This window comes from Octodon degus, unplaced genomic scaffold (assembly GCF_000260255.1).
Source record: "Octodon degus isolate 3935 unplaced genomic scaffold, OctDeg1.0 scaffold00029, whole genome shotgun sequence".
Taxonomy (NCBI): domain Eukaryota; kingdom Metazoa; phylum Chordata; class Mammalia; order Rodentia; family Octodontidae; genus Octodon; species Octodon degus.
The window spans coordinates 16,341,154-16,353,294 of NW_004524605.1; the positions used below are offsets into that span (position 1 = coordinate 16,341,154).

At 46.9% G+C, this 12,141-nt stretch overlaps 1 protein-coding gene and 1 non-coding gene across 2 annotated transcripts in view; one reads left to right on the top strand and one right to left on the bottom strand.

Moving 5' to 3' along the window:
* Ccnjl (cyclin J like) overlaps positions 1 to 12,134 on the bottom strand; it is a 50,201-nt gene extending 38,067 nt beyond the window's left edge. Inside the window, exons 1-2 of the mRNA XM_004629401.2 lie at positions 12,055 to 12,134; positions 11,621 to 11,735 (exon numbers count right to left, since the gene is read on the bottom strand). Coding sequence (XP_004629458.1) covers positions 11,621 to 11,683 — 63 coding nt within the window. The 5' untranslated portion in view covers positions 11,684 to 11,735; positions 12,055 to 12,134. The remainder of the gene's footprint in view (positions 1 to 11,620; positions 11,736 to 12,054) is intronic.
* On the top strand, positions 4,141 to 4,269 carry LOC111816321. The gene has a single exon (XR_002820747.1). It is a non-coding gene; the product is annotated as a small nucleolar RNA SNORA1 (small nucleolar RNA).
* Positions 12,135 to 12,141: the final 7 nt, after the last annotated feature.

Sequence of the window (12,141 nt, forward strand, 5' to 3'; positions counted from 1 at the left end):
CCCCAGCCCTGTTGCTATAGTTTTTTGAGACAGAGTCGCACTATGTAATTCAGGTTGGCCCTGAATTCATTACATGCATCCCAGGCTGGCCTCAAATGCAGGGGGATCCTCCTGCCTCAGCCTCCCAAGTACTGGGATTACAGGCATGTACCACCATGCCTGGCCTACTGGTTGACACTTATACTGTTTGGAAAACAGATGGAAAGTCACTAAGGCGGGGAGGAAGGGCACGTGCACGTGGGGGGAGAGTCATGCTACCGTTCTCTACTTTTGGGTAATACTTAACACTTTTATATTAAAAGTTAAGGAAAAAACAGTGGTTTACCCCAAAGACTCAGAGGCACTTCGAATTGTCTGGATTTTTCTTTTGAACAGAGATCCGCAGCATCAGCTATCACACAGGACAAGGCTCTCTGCTGTCTCGGATGGCTCCACCGTATCTTAGCCTACGAACTGCGGTAGGAGCCGAGTCTCTCCTGATGAGCACTAAACCCAGCCTGCGGTCACTGCTTCTCTCCAGTTCCCACTGCCCGCATCGTAGGACAGCAATGTCTGTCTGTCGTCGTCCCCTGCCATCACCTGATGGCCATTTCTGGACTAAGGAGCTGGCTGTCACTGTCACAAGAATGTCCATGCTGGCCACGCCTGTAATCTCAGCACTTGGGAGGCTAAGGCAAGAGGACTGCCGGAGTTTGAGGTCAGCCTGGGCTATGTGAGCCTGTCTCAACCCTTCTCCACCCATAATACCAATCAAGAATGCCCCAACTTGGGCTGGGGAGATAGCTCAGCAGTCTAAATGCCTGCCTGGCAAGCTCAAGGACCTGGGTCTGATCCTGTTACCACATCCAGTGCTGGCCCCAGAACTCTGGGGCACTGTGGCAGCCACCAAAAGAAGGCATGGTGGCACATCCCTGTAATCCCAGCACTGGGGAGGCTGAGCCAGGAGCATCACTTTGAGTCCGAGCTTTGTAGTGAGACCCTGTACCAAATAAATAAAAGATTTTTTTTAAAAAATAAAAAGAAGAATGCCCAGCCTCTGGCACTGTCCTCTCCAGTGACGCAAAGTGACCCAGTGACTCAGGATAGAGCCAGCTTTGTAAGTACAGATAAGTATGAAAAAAATTAAGTTTCAGAACTGTAATGTACTCTACAGCATTTTTATTTTTATTTTTTAAATGTTTTCCCTTCTTTCTTTTTTAAAAATTTTATTTATTTATTTATTTGTGTATGTGTGTGTGTGTGTGTGTGTGTCCAGCTCAGCCCACCAGGGGGCGGGGCTGGCTGGCATGTGGTGCTGGGGGGTTAAACCGCGGTCCCTGATTTAGCTAAGCTTGTTCTAAGTAGGTGCTTTAGACCACTGAGCCATCTCACCAGCCCCAAAAATAGAATAAGGGTTTTTTTTTTTTTTTTTTTTTTGCTCCTCGAATGCCTTCAGGGCACTTTGGGCTGGCTGGAGTGTTGTGGGGATCGAACTCCAGCTACTGGAGGATCAGAGCTTTGTGGAAGCAGCCACTTAAATAACTGAGCTAGGGCCAGGCCCACTCTACAGCATTTTTATAAAATAAAAAGTATATATTTGAGTAGAAAACGACCAACAGAAAACATTCTACTTATTTATTCAACATGATTCTATCGAGTACCTACCACACACCATTATTATTACATGGGCAGAAGCCAAAAGCATCTTTTCTGCTCATAGAGTCTCTATACAATGATTTCACTCAACAATTTAAGTTATTAAAATACAAACAGTATAGTAACAAAATGGTTGAGTGTGTAAATTATACTACCACAGGTGTCAAAACACAATTTATGCAGGGAATAACTCTAACTTGGATAGGAAGAACCAATACAGTGAAAATGGCCATACTCCCAAAACTGCTGTACAGATTTAATGCAATCCTAATCAAAATACCATCAACAAAGGCTGGGGAGATAGCTCAGTGGCACAAGCACAAGGTCCTGAGTTTTATTCCTGGTAAAAACAAGCAAACAAACAAACAAACAACATTAACATACCTCACAGATCTAAAGAAAACATTTCTAAAATTCATTTGTGATAAAATCAGCATGGTAATAGGAAAAAGAAACAATAATGAAAAACAGGCCTGAGGATCAGTGGATCAGAACAGAAGATGTAGGCACCACCCCAAACACACTCAGCCACCTCATCCTTCACAAAGGAGCCCTGACACATGTTCACTGGAAGAAAGAAAAACAGCCTCTCCAATAAATGGTCCTGGGAAAACTGGCTTTCCACATGCTGAAGGCTAAAACTTAGGCCCATGCCTATTGCCATGCACTAAACTAACGTCAAAATGGATCAAGGATCTAAATAGTAAAACAGCAATACTAAATTTACTGGAAGAGAAAATAAAAATTTTGGGCCGGTGAGATAGCTCAGTGGTCTAAAGCGCCTACTTAGGCAAGCTTAGGTAAAGTGCAGAGATGGTGGTTCGATCCCTATTCCCTGGCCCCAAATCCTCTGCCAGCCCTGCCCCAAAGGTGGGCTAAGTTGGCCACAAAAAAGAAAATAGAAATCTTTAAGACATAGACGTAGGAAGAAGACTGCATGAATAAAGCCCACACTGCAAGTGAAATATTACAAAGAATTAATATTTTGGATCTCACCTTCTTTTTTTTTTGGCGGAACCGGGGATTGAACTCAGAGCCTTGCGTTTGCCAGTCAAGCGCTTATCCTACTGAGCCATCTCCTCGGCCTCTTGGATCTCACCTTCTTAAAAAGCTTTTGTATACCAAAAGAAACCTCCAACATAGTGAAAAGACAACTCAGAGGATGGGAAACAATTACAGCCAGTTGTCTCTCAGACAAAGGACTTATTTTCTAAAACATATAAAGAATTGAAAAAGATCAGACTCCCCAGATTCAAACACCTAAAACAAAAGGGACATCTGACATGAATACACACTTCTCAGATGAAAAGTACAAATAAATATATATAAAAAAATTCAACATAATTGGTAATTTGACTGATGCAATTTATTTTATTTTTTACAAAATAAATCTACTATATGTTATTTAGCAGTCTGCATGAGGAGACAGAATCTTCTAACAAATATGTTATTTCTGCTGTTAAGTTAAATAAATATTTACTTAAGGTGAGATCCAGACTGTAAATAATTCTATTACATTCTCACCAAACTGTGCTGTCAAAATGAGTGTTGCTTTAAATTAGCCCAGAAAACTTGGTTTTTCAAATTATTTTAATTTTGAAATTCCAGATAAGGGATGGAAGGCCTCTTAAGCTCTTTCTACTTTATTTTTTTGGCGGAACCAGGGTTGAATTCAGGTCCTTGCACTTGCCAGGCAAGTGCTTATTCTACTGAGCTATCTCCCCAGCCCCTCTTTCTACTTTAAATGTTTGAGGCAGACCGTCTGTTTAATCTGTCTGACCCTAGATTTTGTGGGGCCAGATATCAACCCCAGGGCTTCCTACATGCTAGGCAAGCACTTTGCTACTGAGCTATATTCCCAGGTCTGGTCTTTTGTTTTGCATTTTATTTTATATTTTATTTCATTTAATTTAGGTACCAGGAATTGACCCCAAGGCCGTTGCACTGAGCTATAGCCCCAGTCTTTTGTAAATTTTTATTATGAGGTGTCATCTCACTAAGTCACTAAGTTGCCCAAACTTGCAGACTCCTGCCTTTTATTTTTTCTGTTAGAGTACAAATTAGAATTAAAACAGAAAAAAATTACAAGTGATACAGAATTTCACTTCACAAAGTAATATGAATTTCACAGTATTTGTTGTAATGATGTTGTTTTCCAACCAGTTATTCATGTTACCAGATATATGCATGTAAAATTGGAAGAAAAAAAAGAAAGAAATGTATAAGAAATTAAGAAGAAAAAAGTACAATTGAAAAAAGGTGATGAAACAAATTAAAGCATTAACTGCTTCTTTCCTTAAACCAGCAGAAATTGCTTATGTACCTGAACAGAAATGCAATTTAAAACAACACAGAGAGTCCATTTCACCATGCAAAGAATGGTTATCATCAAAATATCCATCTAACAAATGCTGGAGGAGCTGTGGGCGAAAAGGAACCCTTCTCCACTGCTGGTGGGAGTGTAGACTGGTCAAACCACTGTGGAATTAAGTGTAAAGATTCCTTAAGCACCTGATTAGCATGGGCACTGTTGATTGGTATCCAGAATTGGTCAATGTGGCTAAAATTGAGACACAGGTCACGCTTCCATCACAGTAAATATTTACAGTGGTAACAATGAGGCCTGTAACATTTTGAAAAAAGAAAGAAAGAAAGAAAGAAAGAAAGAAAGAAAGAAAGGAAGGAAGGAAGGAAACTGGGATTGGAGGTCCGTTTGAACCAGCTTATGGGTTATCTTTCCAGAAGAATTAAAAAATATCAGAGCACAGCAATATAGGTGCACCGATGTTTCTAGCAGTACAATTTGTAGTAGCTAAATCTTGGAAACATCCTAGATGCCCATCAACAGAGGAATAGATAAAAAAGATGTGCTTTTTAAAATATATAATGGAGGAGCTGGGGGGACGGCTCCGTTATCCAAGCACCTGCCTGGCAAGTGCAAGGACCTGGGTTCGTTCCCTGATACTGCATGCTGTGCCGGCCTCTGGAACCCCATGCACACTGTGCCAGCCATTGAAACCAGGTGTGGTAGTCCATGCCTGCAATCCCAGTGCTGGGGAGGCCGAGGCAGGAGGTTCACGGCAAGTCCAAGCTGCTTAGCGAGACCCTGTACTAAATAAATAAAAGCACACACTAGAGACTTTCCTTGGTACATGGTGCAACTTGAAACCACACGTATCAGTGAAATAAATGAGACCCACATGTGTAAATACCTTATCATCTCACTAGTATGAGGAACTGAGCAAGAAAGTAAGACCTGAAACATACAACAGATACTGTGAGCTGGGAAAAGCTGCGCAAAAGAAAGACAAACTGCGATGGGGAAAAAGGAAAAAGAAAAAACTGCATGTATACACAAGACAGTTAAGACAGTTTTACAGCAGCTTCTCTAAGTTCCTTGAAAAGAATGTTTTGTGGGCCGGGGAGATAGCTCAGTAGACTAAGTGCGTGTCTGCCAAGCGCAGGGTCCTGAATTCAATTCCTGGTACCACAAAAAAAAAAAAAAAAAAAAAAAAAAAGTTTTGTGCTAATATTGATTAGACAAGATAACAGGCATCTTGTACTTTATTATGACAAAGACAACAATATGCAATATGACAACTATTGGAATTATTCTACTAACCTGTTTTGGAGCTCAATTTTTTTTTTTTTCCTACAGTTTTATTGATGAACATATAGCAATGAGACAGTTTCAAATCAAATCGGAAGTACAGTTTCAACAAATAATACACTGCATATATTCTTCTTAGTGGTTAATTGCTGTACTGGAGCTCAATTTCATTGTTTATCTTTTTCTCTTTTTAAAAAAGAGTAACCTACAGGATTAGTGAGAAATTGAGATCATTATTGCCTTTGGGGGAGAGAAACTAGGGGACAGGGTGGAAAGAAATCTCTTCACTATTGTTTTTACATGCATGACATTATGTTTTTAATCATGTTCATGCGTTATCTATTTTATTTTATTTTATTTTATTTTATTTATTTATTTATTTTGGCAGAACCGGGGATTGAACTCAGGCCCTTGCACTTGCCAGGGAAGCGCTTATTCTACTGAGCCATCTCCCCGGCCCCGCGTTAACTATTTTAGATAAGACTGTTCATCTCTAGTTTTTTTTTGTTGGTATCCAATAATGAGGAATGTAGTGAAAAAGAACATGTGAAAGTGTATAGGAAAATTAACAAAATATCGTAAGACAACATTTTCTACTTTTAATAAAACTGTCCTTTTTTCAGTACATTATAATCAATAAAAACATCCTGAACTAGAAGGACATACTCCAAACGTCAAGGGTCTGTTTCAAAAGAGTGTGCCTGTGAGGGTACTTTTATTGTCTTCTGTTTGATCATCTTTATTCTTTGCAGTTTCCTCTGTGTGTGTGTGTGTGTGTGTGTGTGTGCGCGCGCGCACGTGCCATGTGCGCATGCGTGCGCCCCTGTGCCTGAACCCCATGTAACTTCCTTCTGCCAGGTGCTCAGACTAGCTCGAGAACTGCTGGCTGTGTGCCCTTCGCCCGAGGGGCTGAGTGCTGTCGGAAGACAAAGAACAGCTCAGGGGCACAGGGCCAGCTGCCAGCCTCGAAGTCCTCCCCTCACTTCCCACAGGCTGTCCGCCAGGCAGGGTGCCCTGCCAAGCCCTTCCCCATCCAGGCTCTGAGGAGGATCCCCGATTTCACCCTGGGACACCAGGGTGGCAGGTGAGCCAGCTACTCCCATAGGTAAGACATGCTGAGATGGTCTCATACACGCTGGGCACTTTGGTATTCTAAGACCCAAAGGACAGGGCCAGCCAAATAGTTCAGAGGATTAAAGTACCTGCAAGCAGGCACAGGGACAAGGGGTTTGATCCCCCAGCCTGCTGTGTCGGCCCCACCCCCGGGGCTCACTGAGGCGGCAATTGAGACTGGGCCTGGTGGCACATGGGCCTGTAATCCCAGCTCTTTCGAGGCTGTAAACAGGTGGATCACTATGAGTCAGATCTAGTAGTGAGACCCTGAACACCCTGAAGACCCTTCCCTAAAATACAATAAGTAAATAAAACAAAATAAAATAATAAATAAATAAATAAATAAATAAATAAATAAATAAAAGACCCAAAGGACTTATGTGAGAATACCAGGTCCTGATTCAGTTTTGTCACTAGTTTGTCCTATAAAAGTGAGGCTCTGGAGTCAGGGAGCCTCGACGCTGGAGCCATCTTCAGCAGCAGCCCATCCAGCCCACGACCCCACCAGCACTTTTCAGTCCTTCCACATCCACCTTCCATCCTGCTGTACCCGGATCCCTGGGCAGCTCAAGGCACCTCTGCAATCTGGACTGCAGAGAACTTGGTGTCTTGGGAGCCTCGGGATCCAGGCAGGGTGCACCACACCCGGGGGCACCAGGCACTATCACCCACAGACCACACAGGGAGGCCCAGCCGATGCCCAGGGCAAGGACAGCACCCACAGCTGCTAATGAGTCACGATGGTTTAGGGAGAGCACATCTCTTGGAAACCACTCTAAAACACGCTGACATACAAGCGCCTAAGAGTCCTGGATGCCGCCGTGCCTTGTACTCCCCTGCTTTGCTAAAATGGTTTTTCACATGAATTTACATTCGCTCCTGGATGCGATCGGGCATCGCATCTCAAGACAGATGTAGCTCTGTGCCTCGGGTTAAGGAGGAGGTCAGAACCTGTGAAAGGTCCATCACCCCAGCGGGGCTGGAGGAGAAGGAAACGAATAAACTATGGGAGGTCTAGTGTGCAAAATACAGCAAGTGCTTACAAACAGCAGCCACCGACATTCTCAGAGTTAAGCAGGACTGTTTGGCAGATCTTTTTAGATGTTTAGTCACCAGGCAGTGACAGTCCACTGGTTCAAGCAACGAGATCTCACATGGCTGAAGTCTTCTCTCGTGGAAGAAACTGCTTGAGGAATGAAGAGGAATGCTTTCGGTGGGCGCTGCTCTCAGAGCGCCTGGGGCAAGGTGGGAAGACTGACCTTCACCCCCGAGGACGGACAGGAGGAGGGGGACCTCCAGCCTGCGGGCTGCCCAAAGCCCCTGGTGATAAGAGCTAGGTCACCTCGAGCAGGGCTTGTGGTCGTTGCTTTGGGAGGAAGGAATTTCTTTTCCTCTCAACTACTGCCAAAATCCCTAAATTCACAGTCTTCCACATTCCCAAACAGCTTTAAATCACAGCTGTGGAAGTCCCAAAACATGTTCTTTGCTTACTAACATGACTACCTCCTCGCTGCAAAGTGAAGACTGTGCCAAATGAACATCCACCCAAAGCAGACAAGCGCAAGTCCGGTCTCCATGAGCTGCCTATGCGGAGATAAATTCAGGAAGAAAAATGGAAACTCCTGGTAGAGATCTGTAAGGGATTACCTAGAATTCAATCATCTGGGCTCAACCAGCGCTCATTTGCCTAAGACCCCAAGGCTGTACTTCGGTCCAGACCAGTAAGCCTGCCCGGGTGGGGAGCTGTTTTTCTAAGCCTCTGCCCAGCATTAGCTGAGAGAACATGAGGGCTATGGGGAGCCTGGGAGGTATCCCCATTGGGTCTCGCGCCTGGCACCATGGCCAACAAACACTGGTCAGCCTCAGCAGTGCAGGGCTGCCCCATGGCACACACCGTACCCCAGGGTGGGTTTCTGGAGATGCACCGTCGTCCCACATCCCTGGAGCTGTGGACTCCTGAGGTCCCTCTGCATAGGACGCTGCCCTGCATGTCAGCAGACCAGCTGTACCTCATGCCTACAGGAGCTCTGGGGCCAGCACACCTGGCAAAGGAGAGACAGGCTTCAAGCTGAGTACTGTTCCATGCCCTAAGTCTACCCTGCAGTCACTCAAACCTGTCTATGGATATTAGACTCTATATATTAATGTTAAATTTAGATATATGCATCTTGCTGGAAAAAAAAAAAGTGGTTCATGGTTTCAATTTGGGTATTCATGAGGACACAGGCCTGGTTAGACCTGGTTACCAGAGAAACATCACTGCCAGCTTCCTCCCTGACACCAAGCACTATGATGGGAGAATCCAGGGGCTCTGGGACAGCAGGTAAGAAATCTGGCTCTTCTGTACCAGCTGGGACCCCACCCCAGCACCAGGGTCTGGAGCAGAGTTTCCAAAGAGAGGCCAGCTCTGGGTCAGAGCCATTAGGGTCAGGAGATGATCAAAGGGGACATTTAAAGGCTTAGCATGGGATAAAGGTGGTGAGGAAAGGGGGAAGGGGAGAGATTTCCCTGGAACTATTTGGATCCTCAGGTCTTGCTGTGGGGTCCCAGCACTCAGCAGACACATGAATTCAGGCAAATTTCTGTCTGTCGGGGTCCTAATCCCACACTGATCCAAAGATCCAGTGAGATAACCATGGCTTTCTGAGAAAGAGTACCCATTGTATCTGTGGGCCCCTGGGGAGGGTGGACACCAGCCCCAGCCTTCTTCACCTGAGCACACGCTCTATGAAAGGGCTACTGGTCTCCAATCAAAACTGGGAAGTCAAGACTCCAGCCATGTACTTATCACGTGTCTCACACAGGTCTTCAATTGTCTAGCTTCATCTTTAATTTTTTAAAAAAATTTTTTTTATTTATTCAGTATAGGGTCTCGCTATGTGGCTTGGACTCATAGTGGTCCTCCTCTCAGCCTCCCCAGCACTGGGATTACAGGTATGCACTACCACACCCAGTTTCAGAGCAGGTATGGCACCCCTGGGGTTCCAGGGCTGGCATGGCATGCACTACCGGGGATCAAACCTGGGTCCTTATGCTTGCCAGGCAGGTGCTTTGATTGCTGAGCTATCTCCCCAGCTCTGTCTAGCTTCACATTTATAGTTCCATATACATTCTCTCTCATTCACAGAAGAAAAAAAAACTTTTTTTTTTTTTTTCCAGAACTGGGGATTGAATTCAGACCCTTGTGCTTGCCAGGCAAGCGCTTATTCTACTAAGCCATCTCCCTACCCCCCCTCCCCTTTTTGGAGAAACCAGGGATTGAACTCAGGCCCTTGTGCTTGCCAGGCAAGTGCTTATTCCACTGAGCCATCTCTCCAGCCACAGAAGAAACTAAAGACTGATTTTTTTCATTCTATACATATAGGGGGGTTGTGTTCTAGGCTCTGAGGCCCCAGCGCTAAACAAGACAGCCAGGAGTTCTCAGGTAATTGAACTCATTGTACATCTTGCTAATTATCAGGTAACCCATAAAGGAAGCTAAGTTCCACTCATTCTCACCAACTGCATTCAGCTACCACCCCCAGGACAGCAGCAAGGCCTGACTCCCCTGCTTCTGAACTGAACCACCAAGACATGGACTTCTCCAGATGCCTAACACTCGCTATCTCAGCCATTCTGCTTATGCAGGGAAGAATGGGGGATCATGGTGAACCTACAGCCCTGGCCAGGAATGCCAGACAGAGGAAGCTAAGTAGGTACAAGTGAAGAGAAAAGCAATATGGGTCGTGGGACGGAGGGACAGCTGCTCCCCATGAGGCTGACTCCCCCTTCCCAGCAGCAGACAACTCTAAGCACTGCTCCCATTGACACCCCATAGAACTGAGTAGGAGACTTATCTGCAGAGGGTCTCAGCTGTTCTCCTAAGAGGCCTCCTCCTCTGCCACTGGATCGAATAGTGACCTCCTCACAATTCATGCCCACCCAGAACCCTAGAATGTGACTATGCTCACAAATAGGGTCATTTCAGACAAAATTAATTATACTATAATGACTTGTCATTGGATTAGGTAGTACACTCACAGGATGAGGAAACAGTCCCAGATCCGGGGACAATGTGAGGACAGAGTGAGGGAGCCCAAGACTGACAACACCCACCAGAATCCAGGAAGCAAGAGGGGCAGAGCCTCCTCTGGAGCCTTCTGAGTGAGGGAGAGTGTTCCTGCCAGCACCCTGACCTCCAATCTTGCCTCCTGGGTGGCAAGGGAAGCCCTCCAGTTTGTGGTACTCGGTGCGGTAACCCCAGGAAACCTGCCCACTCCCCTCTTCACACCTGCTCCCCACACCGCACTTGCCCTTTCCCCCTGCCCTGGGCCTTGGCCTCCCCCAGCTCTGCGTGCTTCCTGCTGCCCCTGGTCCCTCTCTCTGGCAGGCAGGAAGCAGCGGTACAGGCGCAGCACTTCAGCTGCCCACCTTCTGGGCAGTTTTTGTTTTCTCCCTCAACCCTTCAGTTCTGTAGTCTTTTTCAGTAAGTGTTTCTTAACTTTCAATCCTTCAGTTTCCTCACACATGCACACACACTTCACGGGCTCCCCATTCGCCTAATATTTCATTACATTGAGTGATTACTTTTAATAAACAGATTTATTGTAGGCAAGTGCCCTACTACTGAACCATACCCCTAGCCCAATAGACTTACAGCGGTACCTCAGTTCACAAACTGAATTCTTTCCGTGATTTTGGTCGAAAACCTGGTTGGGCAATAACTGAATTAAATTCAAAGATTAGGTTCAATGTTGAACCTAATTAAATTAGGGGAAATTTAATTCGGTTCTTGTCCAATTCCCTTTACGATCAGAATCATGGAAAGAACTAAGTTCATGAACCATGGTATTTTAAAAGGTATTTTATCATTACTATCATGAATGGAAAATCCACATTAGTTAGCTTATGTAGAAATCCACCACCTTTTTTTGGTATCGCGAATCAAAGTCAGGACCTCGTGCTTGCCTGGCAGGTACCTGAGCCTCTGAGCTATAAGTCCGACCCCGCAACCTTAACAATCCGTTCCTATACCATTTAAAATTTCACCAAAGTGGCAATACTACGGGAAAATTGGGGCTCTGGGCTCATCAGAAGAGGGGCCTTCAAGTTTCCCAATCTCGACCTCCGCCCCTGTCCGGGGCACTCCGGGAGGAGGTGCAGGCCAGTGCGAGGAAGGCGCCGGGCGTTCCGGGCCCTCACGCGGGGCGATCTGAGGACGCGGAGTCAGGAGCGAGCCCGAAACACCCAGTTCCGCGAGTGACAGCACCGGGAGGGACTGACCTTCTCGCGCAGAGTGCAGTGGACGTCCGAGGCGACGCGCCCTTCCCACCAGGGCTCATCCATCACCGCGACTGCAGCGCCGCGCCGCGCGGCTACCGGGGTCTCGGGGCGCCCCCTGAGAGGACACAGCAACTTCAGCGCCCGTGCGACCCGCGCCCGCCGGCCCCCTCCGCGCCCGCCCGGCCGGGGGCTCGGCCTCTCCTCCCCCCGGGTGGCCGGCGGGGCCCCCTCCGCTGCGGCCGCGCGACCCGCGGAGACCTTTCTCGTGCAGGGCGATGGGCGACAACTTGCAGGTTTTGGCTCTTCCCCACGGCAAAAGTTCCGGGGAAAGTTGCCGGTTCCGCGGGCGCGCCCGGGCCATCCCCGACTCCTCCCCCGCCGCCCAGCCTTTGTCCGGCTCCCACATCCTGCCCTCGAGCCGGGGCGAGACTCACGCATCCCTCTGCTGGCGCGGGGCTGCGGGCGCCGGTCGTCCCGGCCGAGCCGCTGCGCCCTCCGCGGCCTCCGCGCCCCTCGCGCCC